Genomic DNA, 22,706 nt, shown 5'->3' on the forward strand with positions numbered 1-22,706 from the left:
TCAAGTAACTTTTCCAGCTGGAGGATCAAGACCAGATTTATAATTCTGAAACTCAGTTTTATACAGTAAGGTTTTCTGATGGCTAACAAAGGCTTATAAACAGAATGGCTACTGAAGGGAAGAAACACTGAATAACAGTATTAGAAATAATTCTTTAGTAATGACAAAAAAAGGGGAAGGGAAAAAAAATAATATTCCATGATACCCATGAAATTGGAGCTACGGCGTCTTTAAAATTTTAAATTTCTTAACCCGTAGGAATTTCTGATCTGTCATTCCCTCCCTCCCTTACTACTTATGTCCAAATTATGCTTCTGCAAAGTATTTTCAAGGCTTTCTAAACTGCCTAGGGCACTGGGAGGCTGCCACAGACTGAGAATGTTCTCAGGCTGCTAAGGTTTTCTATCTCTTGCCAGTACTCTGAGTGCTACAGTTCTGCACTAGTCCACTAGAAGAGAAAACAGGAAACTTGTGTCTCAACACGTTAGTTCTGCCAAAACGACCTTCCCCCCAGTGAAGAAAAAGAACTCCAACTTCTGGTCTGTTCTAACAGCAAAAAATAAACGGTTCAGAGACAAACCTTTTTTAGCTGAATGCAACTCCCTCTACACCAGGAGCCCTATTAGTTATCCCAGCACCCCACAAGAGGCTGCAGCATTGCTGAGAGCATATTATCAGAACCCAAACCCCCCTCACATCCTCTGATATATTGCTGCATACAGAGCAATACACGTTGTGAAGGCAGCAAGAACACGCAGCAGCCAAAAGGAACAGGCTGCCTGAGCCGAGACGCCATTACTCAGGCAACCAAACGATTTTAAAGAGTAGAATTTTTCTTCATTGCAGAACATGTTTTGCCTCAGTACAAAAGCATGTAACTCAAAGTAAATGCCTCGTACATAGCAGGCAGTCTCTGATTATCTCGTCTCAACACCCTGTACTTATTGCTTTTATTGCTCTATACCAGTCTACTACACAAAAAGATTATTCTTACCTCTTAAAGTAGCCAGCCCAAATAAGTGATGCTCCACTAAGCCAATATGGGCAACAACCATATCAAAGACGTCTTTACATATCGTTTTGGTGTCACAGGTCAGCTCCAGCTTCTGCCCACTTAGAAGCATCACATTTACTTTCCGCCTTGTGTCATCATTCTTCCCTTTCTTCGTCTGCATTGTGTGAAATAAAATATCCCAATATTCACGCTCACGGTAAAGGTGCATTTGTTTATTTGTTCGTTAAACTTCCTACCCCTACCCCTTCCACTGATTGCACAGCCCCTTTCTTACCAAGATAGACTTAGGTAGATCCAAGGAGATAAACGGCTCAATCGTCATTTTCACAAACTCAGGGCCAAAGAAATTCTGCAAAACACAAGCATATGAATGAATACAAGTGTATGAATGAACACTGTGTTGCTCGAACAAGAGACCAAGGCACAGTTAGTTCCTGCCCTGTACACGCTAAAGAGGAACTGAAGGCTGAAGCTGGAAAATTGTTATGAATTCCTCACAGGAGCTGGTCAGTTTGAACAATCTTATTTTGTCAGCATGCATGCCAGATGTGCTGGCAGGCTGCAGTGTTGATGACATTGCTACTCTACATGTTTTCCTTCCTTACCCGGGTGAAAAGCTAACACTCTGATATGACTTGTCTTCCTTGAAAACATAGGGCTGTGTTTTGCATATTAGGACCATCTGGGCTTATTTCAGTAATCTATGCCCTAACATTGCTAAGGTTTTCTGCATAGGCAGCAACTCTGCCTTGACAGATCTGTGCCTGCAACACCCAACTCTCCTGTCTTGAAGTCTGAAATGCTTCAGTCTCATTCTGTCTGCTGGGTTCAAACAGAGGTTCTGGCAAATTTCTATCTGCCTGTAGGCAAATAAGCATTATATTTGTTCTTCCTGTGAATTACAGAAGAGCATAAACTGTCTAAACCATTCAAAGAAGTCCTCTGCACAATACTGACTTGAATATAGCCTTAAGGAAGTGGTCCAAGATTCACCTAAATACTTGTTAGTTAAGGCCTATATGAATAAATTGGCCAGAGTGCTAGGGACTGGAGACACACAGACTCTTAGCCAGTATGATGACTGCAAATTCACCTGCAAATCTTGTATCACTGTTTCCCATGCAAACAAAAAAATGAATTCAATTAACTGAAAGCAGCAGCAGAGGGCATCAAACTGTCATATCCTCTGAACATCATCCACTCCATTTACCTATGTCTCTGTCTCCCTCTTTAATCTTATACTTCATCCACATACCAAGAGAGCTGGGAAAGAGAGGGGCAGTTTGCACAATGAGTCAGGGTGAACCCAAGCACAAAATGTGCCACCTTTTTGCCATTCTTTCCTTACCTTCCCAGCTTGTTTATTAAATAACTACCAATGGTGGTGGAACACATCTACATTCCACTAAGAGGAATCGAATACTGGAAAAAATATACCTTATCCCCATCAGAGCTCTTGATTTCTAAGAGTTAAGTCTTTCCTATCAGGGCAACACCAACCACCTAGTATTTCATCTATTTATGGCAGGACCCAGTTTATGAATCCCATATATTTCAATTTCAGTCATGACATTGCTCCGTTTCAATGAAAATAAAAGAGTTCACCTGAGATCAAGGCATTACCCTCAGTTTTCTTTGAGTCATGGCAGTTTCCAGGGCTATTTCTCTCAGCGGATCTCTGGTGATATCCAGCATTGAGGACCTAATTGCATCTCCAGGGTAGAGGTTCGGTCGGGACTGCCGAAGAGCCATTCTAGCTTGCAGTTGCATCATTTCTTCTTCCTGACGCTTTAGCATCACTTCTTGACTTATAAGATTGCCTTCAAATGATGTTTCATGCTGCCTGTTACACGGTCAGAGGGGATAAAAGACATTACGGGTGCGATTAAGACATTCCTCTGCATTAAGCACTTATCAAAGTTGAAATCCAGAAACATAAACAAGCTAACCAATAATACAGTAAACTCAACATTTATTCAGCAGCCAGGAGATGAACAGGGTGTTCTTAGAACAGAAGCACTCCACAGCAAGCAATCGGGATGGAAAATGAGTAGAACATGCTGAGGTTCTACAACTGCCTGTCTTTTATCTGTATGAAAAAGGCTCAACTGCAGTTAAAAAAATACTTGACGCTACAAACCAGTGGAATCCACACAAAACCAGGCAATCTACAGGAGGAAGAACAACTGAGTCTGTTCAAGCAGGGACTGTGAAAAAGGCATTCTTGAAAAGATGTTGTAAAAAATAAAAAAGAAAATAAAAGTGTACATGATATGGGTGTGTATTGCTCCAATCATTTCCTCTGCAGCAATTCTTTACTAACTCCTTGCACAAGACTGGATTTTATTCCCTGAACTTTTCCTGAGCAGGAAATATAGCTTAAAATATTTGCTATCCTTTACTTGAAATATTGACTATATTTCACATTTATATAAACATTTCATATGTATCAGCATCTTAAGTTATTCTAAATACCATACTAAAATGTTTTAATCATCTTTTTTTTTTTTTCCTGGAAAAAAATAAATGTTTCTCTTAAACTCCTAAGAATGACTTGGGTAATATATAGGCATGACAGTAAATGAAGTAAGAGTCTAAATGAATCATTTGAAGGAAAGACGTAGAAAAGAACAAAAATAAAAAGCCACCACTGTTTCTGTGGAAACAGCAATCTAGCCTCCAGTTCTTATCTCAGCAAATAAGGATCCCCAGTATCCTACCAATTTTATTCTAATTAGGAAAAAAATCCGGGTCTCGTTTTGGGTAAACAACCATCTTTATTTGAAAAATAGGAAAAAATAAACACGACTTCTCTCCCTGTCTCCTGTACTTACGAGTAAAAACACCTTTAAACCCCAAACTAAACAGAAATTAATCAGGGCTTATTGTTCTCCCTCTGTTTATAGAGCTACACAGACACAATTTTTCAACACAAGTAGATAGGAGAAACTAACAAGAAGCTCATCTACCAAAAAATACCTTTAACAATGCAAAGGCACTTTGACCAATACCAAGCTAAATTAGCTCTGTTAACAACTCTGCCAGCTAAGTTAACAACTCTATTTTTCAGCTAAGTTAGTTCTGACGGCACACTAGAGCAATGAAAAACACAAAAGAAGAAAGAAAAAAATATTTTGAATCCTGTACACCCCTGCACTGAAATTTAGGAATAGAGATGAATTTTACGTAAAGCAAGTCCTGCACTGACACTTTGTAGTAAGAAGGTAACCTACAGACTTCTTAAGACAGAAAAAATTATCATTAGTTTCTTTTAAGTAGGCACATAAGCTTGATAAATGACAAATCAGTTACCAAGTAAGAGAAAAGGCACCTGCCCAGACAGCACAGTTGTCTATGATAATCTGTGGGCATAATTTCAAATCTATTTCCATCATCTCGGAGCAAAGCTTCTAATGAGTGCCAGCAGCGCGAACCGTACAGCACGTCCTCATACATTTTCTGATATTGAAGTTCCATCAACCAACATACAAAAAATGGTCTTAAAATAAGATTTATGTTATCGTGGAAAATTCCAAACAATAAAACAGCACCCATGTGCAAAGAACCGAGCAAAATAACGCAGAGGTTCCTCAAATGGAGTTTCAGGCAAATTCTTGATGAGTTACAGAGAAACTTATTGATGTCAGCCCATTATCCTTCCCATTGTGCTGGGCTTTCCTAGCATTGCTCCCCTTCTCCCTCCCCTGCTTCTTTTTGCAGCAGACTTAATAATGTGCACCTAAAAGGCCAAAGTAATAAGGAAAGTGCTCAGACCTGCAAAGACTTGTGCACGAGCCTAGCTTTTCACAGAGAGAAGGCTTATTAAGATCAACATAGTCTGTGTGGGAATATTCACAATGAAGTTAGTTAAATACGCCCACAAGCACTCTTCAGATCAAGGTCTAAGGATGGGCTCCAAAATGAAAAAAAAAAAAAAACCACTACACAACACAAAACCAAAACACTTTCTGAATGTAAATATCCGTGAATTATCAAAGTTGATATGAAAAAGTGAGACATGTTGCAACTGGCTGTATCTGAAAACACTTGCTAATGTGAAAACCACCCCTACTGCTGAAAAAATGCCTTTTTAATAACATATAGATAGATCTGTGCAATGGCAATCATAAATTACTGTGCAAAACAATCTTGTTATGCTGGTTTATCTTTTTAATTCACATGCATTTCTCTGAAAACGTGAGTGGTGGCAGGGAGAGGAAGCTCAAAAAGCTGATGCTTCAGAAGTTTTCCCAGCTCAGGACATAAACGCTGACACCACCCAGAGAAAGCACACTCCAGCATCCCAGATAAATACAGTAAAGCCAGGCTTGGGCAGAGAGTCTATTTTCCATGGAGGGTGGCAGCTTGATTCCCTCTCCAGGTCCCAAGACAAGAAATATATCTTTTTCAACAGCAGAGAAGATACTGCTGACAGATCCAGGCAGAGCTTTTTTGAGAAGTTTGGAATAGGCAAGTGTTATTACTGCCACAAAAAAATCCCAATGACATTCCTAACAGATAGCAGCGTGCTTCCTATGGTTCCCCATACGGCAAGTACTTGGCTGCTACTCTTTATTTTCATCCATGTCTGGCTGCAAACCACTGTCTGGCAGTTGGGTATTAACCTAAGGTGGCAGGTGAGCAGTCACCTGGAAGGCTGACTCCTGTCAAAGCAGCAAGTGAATTCACTCCTCACCTAGCGTACTTACCGTGGCATGAGCACATACTGGATCACAGAAGGAAGCAAGCTGGAAGAAGGGGAGCAGGTAGCATTCTGCAATGAACAGTGCAGTGCAAAGGTTAGGAAAAGATTGAGAAAGATGGATTCGCAGCGGTAGGAGAGGATGGAGATGCAAATGGAATCTAGCGGGTAACTGGAAGGAAAAGGCAACAGGAGGAAGAGATCCATGTCAGGTGCTGCTCCTAGAGAGAAAAAGGAAGAAATAGTAAAGGAGGAAAAAGAGATAAAAGGACAAAAATAAGAAATACGAGAAGCAAAGAGGAAAAGGTCAAGTATCCATTGTGAAAAGGAAAGCATTCCGAGAAGTTTACAGGGTAACAACTGTCACAGAACACAAGAAGGGCTTGGGCTTACTCTAAAATTACTAAATAAATAAATAAATAAAATCTATGGCTTATGCTGGTTTAGGAGCAGGCTGCTTCCCCCAACCAGCACAAATCTTGCTGCAGTTTAACCACATTCTTATCAGCTACTGACTCCCTCAAATTCAAATCCCCCCATTTGATATACACCTCACTTGTATGAGATTTATTCCATGGATAATTAAGCAGACTGCCTCTAAGGACGTGCCACAGGAGCAGTGAATTTAAAACATACCAAAGTACAGATGCTATCTCTGAATACAGATAAAAACACTGTATGGCTGCAGGGACTCAAGTTATAGGTTCGTTTACATGTGCCTCCCCAAACCATTGAACTCTGAGAATGTGCCCCCTGGAACTACTTGTTATCAATGATTTTACTCCGACAGTTTATGGTTCTGAAATTCTGAAAGTCGTGGTCTTCTGCAGCACGGAGCATTCTGAAGGAGCGATACACAATATGCTGGATACAAATAGCAGGTTATTTCCTTGGAAATGTCCCTGCTGAACCAGCTACCATCCATCAGTGGTGGTACTCCTTTCCACACTCCATACCACCGCGAAGTTTTAACAGCTGTTGGAGAAAGACACAAAGAGACAGACAGACAGACCTGTCTTCTGTTCAGCGCACATAATTAACAGAGATATTATCTAAGTTTTATTTTAGGACCAAATTCTGCTCCTGGCTGCTTTGCTCTGTTTCTCAAAAGGTCTTTAAAAAAAAAAAAAAAAAAAAAAAAAGGTAAAATTACCTTTCAGGAATTCAGCCTAATTTTTTTATTTTATTTATTTATTTATCTTGGATGTACTTACTAGTCTGGTCCTGAGGAAAAGGTTTCAGGTTTCTCAGCTTATGAAAATAGGGTGTCAGTCTCTAACTCTGTAAAGAACTACCTGTGGTACCCTTCTGTGCCATTTTTGTGCAGGTGTAGAGCGTGGTATCTTTCAGCAGATGCACAGATGAGGCCGAGCAAAACCAGCAGATCAAAATAAATACTAAGCCTTTGAAAAAGGTTGTAGAGTTCCATAAAGGTGAAGCTCACACCACTGCTAAGCCAAGGAGATGATTCTATGCTGCACTTACAGAACAGCATTTTCCTGCTGGATTTCACTCATACACGAATTACTTCCATTAAAGGTACCAGTCTTAACAGAACAATATAAATTAAAATAAGGCAATGTAAAACGAACCATGAGAAAGTACGTACTCTTTTACCACAGCACCTTCACTTGCATAATCGGCCTGATTCATTTACAACAATGTGACTTGTTTCCATACCACATACTACACTCAGTTTCTGAAACATTTTGTAAATAGAAAGCCAAGCTCTCTACCAGCATCCACCAATTACCGACGGGTTATTCTGAAGCACTGCTGCAGCGTTGAATTGGCAGCTTCCCGGGGTCAAAATCAGCCACTGTGGAAATGAGGCTGACATAGCAGTATTCACCAGAAGGAAAAGCAAGGGCAAAGAATAAATTTACAAGCTCGTTCTGCGCACTCAGTGGAAGCAGTCGTTTTGCCATTTTATTGCTCTAAGGTAGCATCAAATTAGAAGCAGAACCTTACAGCTCTTTAACAGGCTGACATGCAACATGAACCTGTAAGCAGGGTCCTTGAACATTTGACCTGCAAGCTCCCATACAAGCCCAAATCCTCTTAAGTCACGACAGGACAGATCTCTTTGATTGCCTCAATGTTACAGCACAACACCTACACTATTAGATGAATTGACACTGTATTTCTACCCAGCTAAATAATGCTCAAATACTTCGCCGCCACAAGAAATGCCAATACATACGTCTCTAAATGACCTCACGTTTTCCAGGCAAAGTGCAAGCGGTAAGTAAACCAAGACATTATTCCAACAGAAGCCATAAAATTTCCAAGTTTCTGTTCTTTTTTTTCATCTGCACCCATACACAGCCCACCTAAGACCCTGCCTTACTCAGATGCATTTAGGGGAATCAACATAGTGCAAGAAGCACACGTTCTTTTATTTTAATCTCCATGTTCAAAGCATAGCTCTATAGGATAAACTACAAGGACATATCTGATAGCCTTACCACATTTCCTGAAATGTTTATAATCTTCAGACACCCCTGAGTTTCTTTAATAGAATAAAGCAGGATTTCCATCTGATCCAAGCTAAAAAGTTATAAATATCCCACAATACTGAGCACAGCAACAATCATTCTTCTGATCTATCCCAAATAAAGCTAAAAGCTGCTGAGAGATGGCTGTTGTTGTAGTGAAATGAGAGGAGAGAGAGAAAACACGTGTCTTGCCTGCCCACCCCAAAATGTTATTGGAATATTTTCGATCAAATATTCTAAAGTGATTCAGCATGTGACAAAGACTAAAGGAGGAAAATTTTCTATCTAAAAGGTTCACGCCTACAAAGATTATCAAACATTTACTATGGAACTACCCACAAAACCTAGCAGGTATGGCTCAAGCAGCCTCTGCTGTACAAAAGTACAGTCTAAAAGAGAACCTGCTTTTTAAAGCAATATTGATAAATAGCATTTGAAAAATAAATTAATCTAAAAATGCAACAGAATCATACAGACTTAATGTTCCAATATACTGTATGGTAAAATAGGTTTCAAAAAGCCTAAGTTGTTACTAAATTGGCCAGCCTAACCAGTGCTGAGATTATACAAAAGAATTAAAAAAAAAAAGAAAATCTAACATAATCATAAACCAAGAGTTTGTCAGAATAAACAACCAAATGTATGGCTTTTAGCTTATTTCAAAGCAACTGCATATTATCTTCTCATTATTAAATGAACACATTTTCAAAATAATACCAATAATACCATTTCAAAATAATACCAACATTTCCTACAAATTTTAGGCAAGTATAACTGAAATAGAAATGATTAACTATTTCCAAGCAGAACATAAACCTTGACCTTCTGACAGATACGCCTACATGACAGAGCACAACCCAGTCTCCAATAAATATAGGAGCCAAATTTGGACTCACAGGTGGTATAGTTGCCTCTACACCACATGCACGATGAGACTTTGCATGACTGCATTATGTGATTTTGAAATGCCATCATCCTGAAGACAGAACAATTTACTAAAATTATACAGAAGCTAGGAGAGGAGTGAAAAATTGGCTTGCAGATTTACAATAATTTCTCCGAGAGAGACTGAGCACTCCAAGACACAGTTTTCACATGGTTTACCTGGCTCTCTGAGAATTAGCTTGACTTGACGTCGAGATGTCATCAGCGCCTGGTAAACCACCGTTGGCATCATCTCTCTTGAAACCTTCGTTTCTTCTCACTAGCAAACCAAAAGACAAATTAATACCTGACTGGGCAACAAAGCATACAGAATGATCCCATTTAAAAATCAAGGATTTATCAGTCATATGAGATTACTTAGAAGGAATCAGATTTCTATGTTCCACATGTTAGACACACTATTAGGAAGTTGATTTCAATTTTCAAAGAAATCTTACTGCTTCCCCCAGTGAAGGTAGCTACACTACAGAATTCCTTTGAGGAAGGATACTAAAGAAGGCCTAAAAAAATGCTGAAAAAATAAATACATTATTGCATAGACACCTTTCCAACACAAAAGGTTTCTTTTTATGCTGTTCTATTGAGGCATGAAGTGACAGAGACACCACACTAAACTGCTCCACAACAGTATCAAAGCAGCTAGATAAAGTAATTCTGCATCCAGTTCACAAGAAGGGAGTTAAGAAACCAGTATACTGCTGAGCTCCTGTGATTAATTTTTGTCCCTGAAATCTGACCTTTTACTATGAAATAGGTTTTTGTTTTGTTTTGTTTTTTAGTAATAAACTGATCTGCTTTCCTGTTTATAATGGTTAGCTCCTTTGCTGGTATGTCTTCCTGCAGCAGCACCTGAGATTTTAAACTTCTGACCTGATTTCGCAAAGTGCTTGGCTTTCATTTCTTTATTGTACCCTCAGTGAACAGAGGTAGTAGCGGGAGAGATCTCAGACTACACATTAAAGCCATGTTGATTTTGAAATTGTTCTTTATGACACCCATTTCATTGACTCTGACTACTGGTACCCCAAAAGCAGCTCACTCTCACCTGTACAGACTTGGGATAGAAACTCTTAAGTAGCCTGTTCTAAATGACAAGAAACAGATGGGAAAATAGGTATTGTGCCTCAAGACCACTGCTGTTCCTTGCTACTTGTTTCTGCTTATTAGGCTTCAGGCTCAGTATTTAGAAGGACTGCCAGAAGATGTGGAAGGAGTGGTGAGCAGAGGGCAGCTGGGTTGGAGCATATTCTAGCACTTCTTTCATAAAACACCCCAAGCACTGTCTTCCATGTTGTGCTTCCATGTTGTGAAGAAAACCTTCCCGTCATATATCAACAAATAACACCATTGCCCGTTTTTCCAAGCCACTGATTCAGTAGAACATACATAAATTTGTCATACAATTAGCCTGTACTACCTACTTTTTTGCTTTATACCAAAATCTTTGGTTTATAAATTATTGACCATTTTATCCTCTTAGTAAAGCCAATGGAAATCCAAAAAAATTAAACCATATACGTTCCATAGAAAGCTTTTACAAGTTACTGAGATTGCACACTAGCAACAACTAGGATTGGTTTTGTGCCTGTGAAGACTGTGTGCCATTTAAATCAAGCACTCCAGTGAAGTTAACTATTTCCACCTTTTCCTACCATGTTCCCTTTCAGACTGCTAAATGTCAAACTCATTTCTGAACAGACTGCCAATTATGCTGAACTGAACACAATTATTTAATTACATGAGATCATCTTACAACTTCATATTAGTAGTAATTATCAAGCCTCCTACTAATGATTTAACTTCCCTCATTTTCTTTTCCTTTGAACTTTCTTCTTGCCTTTTTTTTTTTTTTTTTTTCCATTTCTTTTACTATTATTTTTAAACACAGGTCTTACCTTGCCTGAAATCTGGTTCCGAGGAAATAACAGATGGGCTTTCACTCGAAGTACTATAAACATCGCTATGGTAAGATTTGTACCTTCTCAGAGGCTCTGAAAGTTTAAATCAGGGTGTCAGAAAAGAACAACAGTTCTAATGCAAAGTCAAATACAAAGCAACACTTGAAATATGATCTGTTCAAAACATTTTAAATACCAGTCTGTGGTTTGGGAGTCTGAAAGCAAAGGAAATACTCAGTGGATACTGTGCAGAAAACTAAAATTTAGAAAAAAAAAAAAAAAGCACAGAAAAACTAACCAACCTAAAGCCCCCCAAGCCAACAAAACACACAAGAGCTACAAGCCCCAGTACCCATACCAAAATTGACTAAAACATTTGGCGCATGCCTCATGTGTGTAGAAAGCAACAGCCAGGACTCCGCCCCTGGGTCCTTTTCTCTATGAGAAAGGAAAAATACTCATAGCAACAAAGCAGGAACTGGAAAATCAGAATTCATTCAGCCTTAATTTGGCATCCATAAAATATGATTAGCAATCAATTATTAAGTCCCTGCAGGATTTTTAATTAACCAGAAGAGCTAATTGCTTTTGAAGAGGAAGCAAAACAACGCAGCCTCAACTCCTAGTGCCAGTGAACTCTCCACATAGCATACTGAATTGCAACGGATACATACTTGATATTTCCAGCTATCTTCAAAACTTTGTCATATGCAAGGCAGTGAATGACCATGTATGACACTTACAGGCAAGAAACAGAAGACAAAAAAGCCTCCACACTTGGAGACTTCCAAGGCTTTGCTGTCACACAGAGCCCACTTCAGATGTCCGTCTTTCCAAAAGGCTGTCTTGGGTCCACTTACAGTTACCATTTTTAAAAACAGAAGGGATGGTACAGAGCAAGCACACGTAACAGCTGTAAATACAAGTGCCAATTACTGCAGTAAGGCATGTCAGGGGAGGAGTACAAAATGTTGAACAGGCAGCAGCAAGAGATGTGAAGTTATTGCAGACCACAGCTTGACCAGGTGTGATTAACGCTAGTGATAAATTTACTAAGTGAACCATCTTAATAACAAAATTATTATAGAGAAATAATGAAAACATGTTTTCTACCCGATCCGATGTTGCTGAGGACACAGCTGGTAAACTAAGCTTATTTCCAAAACAAGCGAAAAACCAATCCAGAGGAATTCAGCTAATTGCACTTCCCCCTTCTGGACTGGAACAGCAAAATCAAACCATAACCAACTAGAACATCATCCACCATTGATGGTTAAGTGAAACAGTGCTACTTCCCTCTAGAGATGAGGAGAAATAACTGAAAACAAAAGAGAAATGGGCAGAGGACTCCAGCATTAGAAGTGCTCTTCTGAACAAAGCAGTTACCTGCTGGTTAGAAGAGCAGAAATGGAGCAAAATTGGCAGGATGAGATATTTTGCTCAGTCCCTGCAAACAAGTTTTCCAGTACAAGGTCACCAGTACGAAGGGACAGGCTGAGCAGCAAGGGTGCAATCCATCACCACAAGAGCTGGATGTAGCTGATCCAACCCCACAAAGGGAGCCTGCACCAAACAGATTTCTGTTCTCCGCTATGTTCTGCGGGAACTACAACCACGTGGTAGCAACTGTGCCCTGTCACTACCTGCACAACCTGGAGTGGTTTTTCCACTAATTATCAACAAGCAATGTGTTTTAGGCTCGCAAGTGCTGCAGCAGACAAACACTGAAGACAAGATTGCGTTAAGTTTGCAATACTTGTTTCCAAAACCTCCAAAAGCTGCTATTTCCTACAACTATCTACCAGCCCACTCGGTTGTGCAGCTCCCCAGGGCCCCAGCAAATGCAGCAAGATGCTGCAAGAGATGCATAAAAAGCTGAAGCCCGGTGAGTCCTACACGTCTCTCACTCGATTCTGCAAAGCGACCTACAGCTCAATGCAAAGTATTCACGGGGGTTTGGGTCTTGCTTCAGCCTTTCACAACGGCTACTTTCAGCCTTCTGGATTTTACAACACCAAAACACACTGCCAATCTAGCAACAACTTGCCTAAATAGGAAAATGAACCCCAAATTCAGTGGGAAGCCTTCTGATGCGTATTTTAAAATGCTCCCAGCCCTTCAAATGCGGCATGAATCCTAGCATGATATTGGGAGCTACAGTGGAGAAACGCTTAAGTGAAAACAGATCTCCTCTGTCCCAGCAGTTTTATTAGCTGTAGATTTTGCAAGTCTGCTAGACCATCTTTGAAGCAAAAGGAAGGGAAGGGAACAATAAAATACAACATGAGATTTTAAGCAGATTTTTTTTCCACCTAGTCAGCAGCCTGGGCTTCCTGAATTGCACACAGAACTGTGGCTCCATCCTGGCTCTCTGAGATGTAAAATTCTGCAAAAAAAAAATACATGTAAAATGGTAAAGCAGAATATGAAACAAGCACTTGCTGTGGAGCTATCAGACTCTGCGGGCTGTCTGGCTTCCCTGGGCTCAGCCCATCAGCAGGCGCCCTGCTGGAGGCCACGAGGGCAGCTCATGGCCAGGAACACCGAGTGAGATTCCCAGTCACTGCTCAGAGTTTTTTTTTTTTTTTTGCTTCGCTCAGTTTCAGGAAAATATACATAGCAGTGGAACTGATTGCATGGACAGGATACATGCTGCAAGAGTGAGATTCAGCCATCACTACGGAGACTGCTGTATTCTACAGTGCTTGCTGAATTCACCCAGTAATTCTTGCTTGCTTCTCTCCTCCAGCAAATTCTCTTTAATTCCAACATATCATATTAGATTTAACTTCAGAGAAGGCGCCTGGATCGCATCCAAACCAAACCTCTTCTAATGAAGAGCTGGCTTCCAAAGGTCACGAGTCCACACTCTGGGACTGAGCTGAAGCTGAGCTTTTCATCCAACAATTTCAAAAACAAGGACCAACTTCTGGCCTGAATGGCTTTGAAGGAACTGGAAAATGAGATCTGCAAAAGCAGATGATGACAATAAACAACTGGTCTCCAGAATTTACATTTTTCCCTGGGATTTTTGAATAGCCTTGGTATTTTTATTTTTGTTTTAAGAGTCTGTAATGAAGATGTAGATATAAAACTCGTAATAAAAGTGCAAGCACCACAACATGGCGATGAGAGCTGCCATACAAATAGAAGAAAACATGTTTGTGCCATTTTTGTAGCACTGCTGTGGTACTTTTTGAAACTCCCCGTGGAAGCCAGCAGAGCACAACCTCACAGGCACCTAACCCAGCACGAAACAACAAACCACGCCATTTACGCAAGGCAAGACGTGCAAGCCCAGGCTCGTCATTTACAGAAAGCCTCGTCCCAGCCAACTTCAACAGAAATCAGAGGACCGCATTTAGCCTGGAATGTCATTATCCCGAACACATGACTCACATTAGATACACAGGCTTTCAAATGCACATTATTACAAAATTCTTACTGGATGCAGAGAGAAGGAAAAGGATAGAGATAGAGTTCAACAAGCAGCTTCCTGGCAGGGCGGGTGTTCTGGTTTGCTCTTGGGGTTCTGGTCGTGGGTGTCTTTAGTACTGAAGAGCTTCACTGTAATGCCATGAAACTCATCCGTAGTCTTTTGAGAAAGGGCTGGGATGTGCTTCTTTTGCAGAAGCTCAGAAAGTAAAGTTAGAGCCATGGTTACTCTTCCCTTTCCTTTTTTCATTGAATTACCTTCTGCGAGGCAGCACAGCAGATGTTCAACAGGGAGCGTAGTGACCCAGAATGAATCCCTGGTAAGGGTTCCTGTTTGACACATGCTCACAGGTAACACATGGGACTTCCACCATCCTGTTCATATATAATTCCTATTATATTCCTATATAATTCAGAACAAAGCAGCTGTGCCTGATGCCAAAGCACTTGTACCTTACAGGTATTTCACAAGAGTATTTCTTTTTTTCTTCCTTAAAAGGCCAATTTCCACAGCGCCAGTACAACTCATGACCCAAAGTTTTCTGAGCTAGGAACAGCTCATAAGCCTACCCTGCAGCTTCATGGCTGTGATTGCTGAACAGTAACTGAACCCAATCCATACCGGACATACCAGCCACATGACAACTCCTTTCACCGCCACTGAGCTGGAATCACACTACAGCGGGATGATCCTAAAACAAGTGGAAACTGAGCCTCAGTTTGCTTTCACATGCAAACAGCATACATCATTGTGGGTGACTGGCATTTCCTCCACTTAAGCTTACCTGTTGAATACATACAACTCAACAGAAAAAGAAAGTATGCATGGCATTGAGGGTGGTCATGAAGAGGTGAGTTTGCAGAGCAGCTATTCCTCCTCTGCCCTACATCCCACCTCCTGCTTAACCTGCTTCTCCTGTAGCTCCCCAGTTCCAGCCCCTGGGATTCATTTGCTGGAAGGCATTCGCTACCAACCTGCTTACCCATAATATACTGACCACAGTAACTTTTCCTTATTCCCAAATGCAACTTCTAACTAAGAGAGTTTGAAAAATCTGAACGTTTAGAGTACCCACAAGCTTGACTCGCCAGCCGAAGACACGCAGCCATGACATGGAAGGTAAGTGGGATCCAGACGAGTCCTCAGGAGAGCACATCAATTAACAGTCTTGTGAGATAAATACTCAGAAGACTTGCATCCCTCTTGAATGCTTGCATCCCTCATGAATGCTCCCTCTTGCATTCATTTCCAACGTTCCCATAGGCAACACTGTACACAAGAAGGATACACGTTTGCTCAAGGAACACAGAAACCAACTCCCTTATAATGGAGATGCATGAAACGAGGGGGAAAAGGCACCTGAGCCAACGAATGGGAGAGACTGGCAAGAGCCTACCTGAGAGCCACGTGCCTGCCTATCGCGCCAGCTGAAGGCAGGCCCAACACGAACCCTGAACTCTGTTTATGCTTGGCAGCTCTCAGAAGATACCATCAGTTCTGTGGGTGAGAAGGCAAAGAAAGCTGGGAGTAAGGGAGAAGGCACAAGGCTCTCGTGCTCTCGAGCAGCGATCCAGGCTCAGAAGATGCCAAAGCCAGAAGGTTGTTGGCTCTGACAGGGGATGCTGGCTGGGGGCGCCGAGCAGCCACTGACAACTTGCAGAAGATCAGCACCAACAGCTCACTCAGAACAGAAGAGCTGCTTGGGTTTAACCAAAGCTGACAAACTACACAACAAAAACAAGAACAGCAGCAGCAGAGATACAGAACTCTCTCTCCCATCACTTGACAAGATGAAAACACATTTTTGGAGTCTGATCTGAGCGTTCAGAATTGGCTGACGTACACCTGAGCTGAACCAGCAGCCATCTTCTCTCCCCCCCAACTCGTGGCCAAGCACCTGGTCACTGACAAACACCCAAATTGGTCTACGACAACCACCTCAGCCCTCAAGCAGCACAGAGGACCAACACACAACACAGCAAGTTTGTGAGCAAGACACTTGGAAGACGCTGCCTCTGGAGGGTTTGGGAGGCTGCATCCAGGACGTTCCAAGTTCAGATTATAGCGCAGTGTGGATGGTTCGTAGCTCGCTACAAACTACCTCGTTACAGCACAGCTGTAATTAAAGCTCTGTCATTCTTTCCACTATAAACTCGGCTTTTCATGAGTTTATAATTTGGGTTGTAAAAATCTGTTCCGAGTGAAAGCTTGGCGCACCAGAGCCTACGCATGGGAACATTTTCTTTTTCCAAGACAGTCAGCTCCTTAAGGTTTTGTGAATAACAAAAAAGCTTGCCAGCTGAACCCAAAATAAGCTAGGGAAGAACTAAGCCACGTGTCACTTAAATTCCTTTGTAGTTTGAAGAGGGAAGTTATATCTGGCAAAGCTCTGCCTGTGCTGAGTCCGATGCCTTTCCACAACTGAGAAAACTAAGAGCTGAAGGCAGAGGCTTACCTACTGTTAACACGTAACCTTGAGCAGCCTGAGGAGACTTCACATCTCAGGGGGTTTGTGACCCTGCCCTCAAGGAGAAACGGAGTCCTTTCAGTCAGACTTCTCAAGCCAACAGCAACCAACTCCTCTGTGAAAAGCCATTTCCCTTTTGTCTTACTCAAATACCTCTTTGCACTGACTCTCGTTAAAAATTGACATTCACAGTCCAATTTTGGCCTGAAACCTTTAAGAAGTTAACTGAAAGATAAATGGCAGGCCTGCAATAAAAGTGCAGGGTACACAATCCTGACTCCAACGCAAGAGTGAAACACGTACCTCCTTCCTCTACTGCAAGCAGTAACTCAGAAGACAAGGACACTGCGACCCAGCTACGTGCTGAGAGTATCGGGACTTCTTCTACCAAACGATGACTGAATTCAGAAGGATGGGCAGTGAGTCATGAGCTACGGCTTCGATCTGCCCTCGCTCAGCTCCTCCAAGTGTAAAGCCCCGGCTCCTGGTTTGCTTTGGCTGCACTGTCACCCCTTCTCTACACCACGCGAGCAGTTTCACACAGCTGAACCATCTCACTTCGTGAGACCCAGGTGCGTTACCTTTTCTGTCGTCTCCCAACCTGTTTGACTGAGAACGATAAACCCTTGCTCATCAACGGGCTTGGCCGAGCTTTTGGTTTTGCTCTTGTGCAACACAACCCCGCACGAAGCTGAACTCCTCAGCAAGGAAGCTCTTGATCTTTCCCAACGCAGGGAGTGGCTGCTGACACTCCGCGAAGTGCCTATCTCCAAAGGCTCGAGTTGACTCATGCACTTGATATGGTCCCCTTCAGTTTCACGCTCTTCAACCACACATAAAGCAATGTCCCCACTACCCCATCAGACATCTCAGTAGGTAATTACAGGTGGTCAGCTTCTATTCTGAACAAACAATGGTTATCTCCACCGTACTGTTTCCATCTACATTCGTTCTTTCACTTGATAATGTTACCTTCATTGAAAGATGTTAATGCCACAGCACAGAAACCCTTCGCTCGTCTTTTCTGTGCAGCCGGTACATAATAACAGCAGCTTCTTGAACTGCTGATGCTGTTTCAGTAAGGCTCCTTCTTTCTGGAGCTCAAGGCTCACATGCTCAGGAGAGGAAGAACACGCTTCCCATGCTGCCTGCAATACAGTCTCATCCTGAGATAGCACCCAGGGCACAAACAGTGCTTTACAACCCTGATGAAAGGCTTTATCAAGCTCTCCTCAGCAGGGGCGTTCACACCTCAGTGCAGGAAAACAAGGCAGAGGTGGTTATTTCTGGCAGTTGTCACTTCTGTCACACAACAGCCAGGCCACCACGATTGTTCAGTTGCATCAATTTCCTACACACTGGAAATTATCACCCAGCTAAATCTGCACATACAGCTCTTCCAGCATATACCTTAGATGAACAAGCAACGCCTTCTTGCCCATCATGAACAGGATCTGACTTGGCACTCAATTTCAATCCAGCTGTCCTGAATTTACAACCCCTGAAAATCACATTGCATGTTCAAAAGAAACAAAACACGCTGTTCCCCATTACAGGGCTCCACATAAAGATGTTTCCATAAGTGTGCATACAATGAGTCCCAAGGTTTTTCTCCCCCAACATGTTCTCTAAATTAACTGAGGGAACTTATTGACAATTCTCCTCACTGAGGTAAAGATCTTAAGCCCAAAAGAAACTACATATTTATGGGGCTTAAGTGGATCATCCAGAATTATACAGAGCAAAAACAGAGATCTGTAGATGACACACTTCTTTTCCTTCAGGGTATAAATCCATCCTTAAGAGCTCAAGATGAAGGTTTTCCTTGAAGGAAAATTACCTGCCAATTGGCTGTTACCTATATATTTCCTAATTTCACTTGATGAACTTGACACTGGCTGACTTAAAAAGAGCAACTACCTTCACTGGCTAATTCATCTGGACAAGCACTTTCATCTTGGCTGGCAACAGATGTTTTAATGCTTTGATTTTACCTAAAAACAGAGGACAAACATAAGAGCTCAGCAGTTTCTAGAGTTGCTATTAGAGAACTCAAATTTATCATAAAGACAATCTCTGTTTAATGACTGGAATGATTCAGAATATCTAAAAGCTTCACTAACCTTCTACATTCATGGCTTCCCGCAGGAGCTGCAACTTCTTTTGTCTCTCTCTTATCCTGTCAAAGGCACTCGATATCGCTGCGGAAGTTGATGTCTCTGGCACATGGCGCGTTTGGTCCAGTTTTTGAGGTCCAAAGACATCCAGTGCTATGCTGCCATCAGAATACCTTGCTTCCTTGTTTCTGGTGGTGGTAGAAGTCCGCACTGTAAACGTCTCGCACTGGTGACCATGCCTGTGAGAGTCTCCAGCATGGTCCCTCTCAGCGGCCTTGTCAGTTGTGCAGAGCAAGTCTGTGGAGGAAGCCCATACCTTCCGCCTGGGAGCGGCATCTGTGTGAAGGTGACCTTTCTTTTCAAACTCATTGGTTTTACATCTGTGAGGACAGAAAGCATCTTCCTGTCCTGAGTTGTAATCTGAGGAAATGCCCTGGAAAAATTCTTCCTCGCCTTGTGTTCCTCTAATGGACAGAAATCCCATAGACTTGCTAAGCCCTTTGTTAAGCATGGTCTGTTGAGAGAAATGAGTCTTGTGTCCGTCATCTGCATCAACCACCAAGGCTTTTCCTGGAATAAGGAGACATTTCATACATGTAATTTGTACTTAGTACACAGGAGTGCGACAGAAGTTACTTACTTGGGAGCGTACACCAAACACACATTTGGCATCGATTTGGTCATGCAAAAGACTCAGACAGCTGCTACCTCAGTCAAAGACAAATCTTCAACTACCTCACAGCTGAGCAACATTACATTTGTCCTACTTCTGAAGAGCTCAAGAAAAACTACAGCCCAGTATAATTAAACAATAATATTAAAAATGACTGCTAGGTACATGTGCAAATTTGTTTTCTCACTCACTGTATTTTTAACCTAGTCTGCACTACCACCAGAAGCACTGTTTACCTATCGATCCAAAATCAGCAATTCATTTCACCCCTCACACACAAAGGCACAAACTGCAGTTTCTCATCACCTCTCAACAAGTCCAGGTTTGTTCCACACATTTACAGATGCCTTACTGTACTGTTGGTAGCAAGGGAAGAATGACTGTGCAGTTAGGAATTTTAAAAATCTTCCATCTTCCTGTAATGACTGTTTTTGATGATGACAGTCTCTCAAGATGCAGAATATTCTAGAACAAAAAACTGACAAAGCCCTCAAGGTCAAGGTGATGGCATGAGCCTGTACACTTCATGTTTTGTTAATAAATGGATTGGTCAATATTAATGAACGCTGCCTCTCCTCCCTCTCCCTTATCATGAAATAACTTCCACAATAAAAAACAAACAAACTGTCAGAGGTGTAATATTCTTGGTGAAATACGCGCTCTCAAAAGAATACTGTATAATGCTCACTGAAAAGCTGTGATGTTTATGTTGGTTTCAGGCTTAAGATATTCTAAATGTACTTGCCCAGTTTTACAAAACTAATTATAAACATTACTAAGCACAATGAAACTTCTTAATATTCCAGACAAACCCCCAGTTTACTGTTTGTATCCTTAAGACTTCCTGAGATCAGAACAAAACAGTAAGCACCTTAATATTAAAGTCACAGAGAAACAACCAGTACTGAAGACTGACCAACTGCTATTTCCTATTAGGAAACGCTAACATTTTTCAATGCTTCTGCAATAATGAAGTGATAAAGAACCAAGGTCTAGTTTAGATACCGCACATACAGAAGTCTTCTCATAACTACAACTGATCAAATACATCACAAAAACCATCATCATGTCCAATATTTTCACCCTCACCCTGGTACCACCCCTGAGAACAGCCGAGGGCTGGTGACAGTGCGATGATGTATGTGCCTTTCTTAGAGTGAGAGGAAATACGCGTGCTCAATCTTCTGTTCCGTGAGATGGTTCCAGTGCTAGCGGTCCCTCCTCCCTTGAAAATCAACTGAGATCAATTGCCACTCTTGTTCAGTGGGCTTCAGCTGAACTTCTATGATTCTTTTGCATCAAGTTTCAGAGAATGCTGTAAGGGTGCTGCTACTTGCACTTAGAAATGCTTTAAAAGCTTGTGGCTTTGTACCTTTGTACTCTGACATTCTACTTGAAGGGAGACTATTTCTTTTCAGTTTCTATTTCTGTGATAAAACCAAAACCAGGTGCTTAAAAAAAGCAAAACAAAAGCTAAACAAAGCCAGAATGCTCCCCCCTGCATCTTCCCCTTCCCCCCAAATATTTGATGGTGAAATGTTAGGATTCTGATTGCCCAAACACGTCTCCATCACAAGGTTCCCACATGTTCCAGACAGTCGAGAGAATAAAAAGTGCTTGCCAATGAGAGCAAATTTCTCTTCTGAAACAATTGGACACATCACTTCCTATTTTTATGAATATGACCTCAACCCTAAACTCGATTTAGAATATTTATCTTTGTGGTCAGGTAAATCTCATGTCACATCATTCTCTTGTGCTTCTGTCAGACTGCATGTCCCTCACAAGGCTAGTGAATTACATATAATATCCAAGGACACAGCAAAGCCTTCTGAAAAATAATTTTTCACTGTCAAGTTCCTACCATCTATCCAGCACAGTGTGATGATAGCCCTTCTGCCAACACATACTTCACATTCACACACATCAAGATCATCTTAAGCATCAGGCATCTTAAACAGGATTCTAACTCAGGCATTAGAGATAGGGATAAAAAGCAAAACACTTCATTATTTCAGAGTCTCAACAAAACAAAAAATCAGAAGGAGCTCCAAGAATCCTCTGCAATAATGACAGTTCCAAGGTATACTTGGAAAAAAAAAAAAAAACAAAAAACTACAAGACAATCTCCCTAATACAATGTTTTCCGCTTTGTTTTTTAATGGAAAAAACAAACAAACAAACAAAAAAACCAACTCTGATACAAGAAGTATTTGCAAACACAAGACCTTAGTGAAAAAAGCATGGCAAGCAAAGCAGGAAAAGAGAGACGGCTGCCACTCCGATAAACTACCAGTGCTGTAAATTCAGGACTGCCTGGTACATTATTGGTCACAACTCAGCAGAACATCCCCAGCTCAGGTTTAGAAGCATTACCTTGTTTCAGAGCACCTGCAGACACGAAGGAATCCACTGTTTGCTGCTGAGAAACTGCTGTTATGCAGCACAGGCTCCTTGCCTCAGCATGCACGAGGTGCTTTCTGTTCCCCACGTTACCCACCCACCTGGCATTTCCTCATGAGGAAAAGTGAACGCCGGGAACACTGTCTCATCAGCAGGGACCGGGAAAGTACTCATTGCTGCAGCTTGGCCTCTCGCTCAGCTAATTGCATAACGAGGAGGAGATGAGCTGGCCCGTCGGGAAGCAGTGCAGGAGACACGCTGCTTACCCACTGCTGACTGACTGTGCCCGCAGGTCTTTCTCTAACTCATTTCCACAGCGACCCACATGGCCTTTGTGTTTGCTCTTGAGACTCTAAAATTCTCTTGGATACCCTTCTTCTTTCCTTCATTCCCTTCCCCATTCCCCACCTTTGCTTTTCACCAGTCTTGGTACTTAACACCTCTGCAAGACAAAAATCCCTCTCCACCTAATTCCAGCAAGCTCTCTCCAAACTGGATCACAGCGTCAACGTGAGGTGTTGAAGAATCATCCTGAGAGAGGCAAAGAGAAGA

General features: G+C 41.7%; 1 protein-coding gene across 6 annotated transcripts in view; it reads right to left on the bottom strand.

Moving 5' to 3' along the window:
- The window catches only part of PTPN13 (protein tyrosine phosphatase non-receptor type 13), a 109,661-nt gene that overhangs the window by 38,212 nt on the left and 48,743 nt on the right, over positions 1-22,706 (bottom strand). For 4 of the 6 annotated variants that reach the window (XM_084518037.1, XM_084518038.1, XM_084518039.1 and 1 more), the window contains exons 7-12: positions 19,085-19,648; positions 11,056-11,151; positions 9,320-9,419; positions 2,639-2,858; positions 1,290-1,364; positions 995-1,169 (exon numbers count right to left, since the gene is read on the bottom strand). In XM_084518037.1, coding sequence (XP_084374163.1) covers positions 995-1,169; positions 1,290-1,364; positions 2,639-2,858; positions 9,320-9,419; positions 11,056-11,151; positions 19,085-19,648 — 1,230 coding nt within the window. Of the gene's footprint in view, positions 1-994; positions 1,170-1,289; positions 1,365-2,638; positions 2,859-5,724; positions 5,781-9,319; positions 9,420-11,055; positions 11,152-19,084; positions 19,649-22,706 lie in introns of those variants that run through there. The other 2 variants (XM_084518041.1, XM_084518042.1) reach the window with 2 other exon arrangements.

Source organism: Aythya ferina (genome assembly GCF_964211825.1).
Source record: "Aythya ferina genome assembly, chromosome: 4".
NCBI lineage: Eukaryota > Metazoa > Chordata > Aves > Anseriformes > Anatidae > Aythya > Aythya ferina.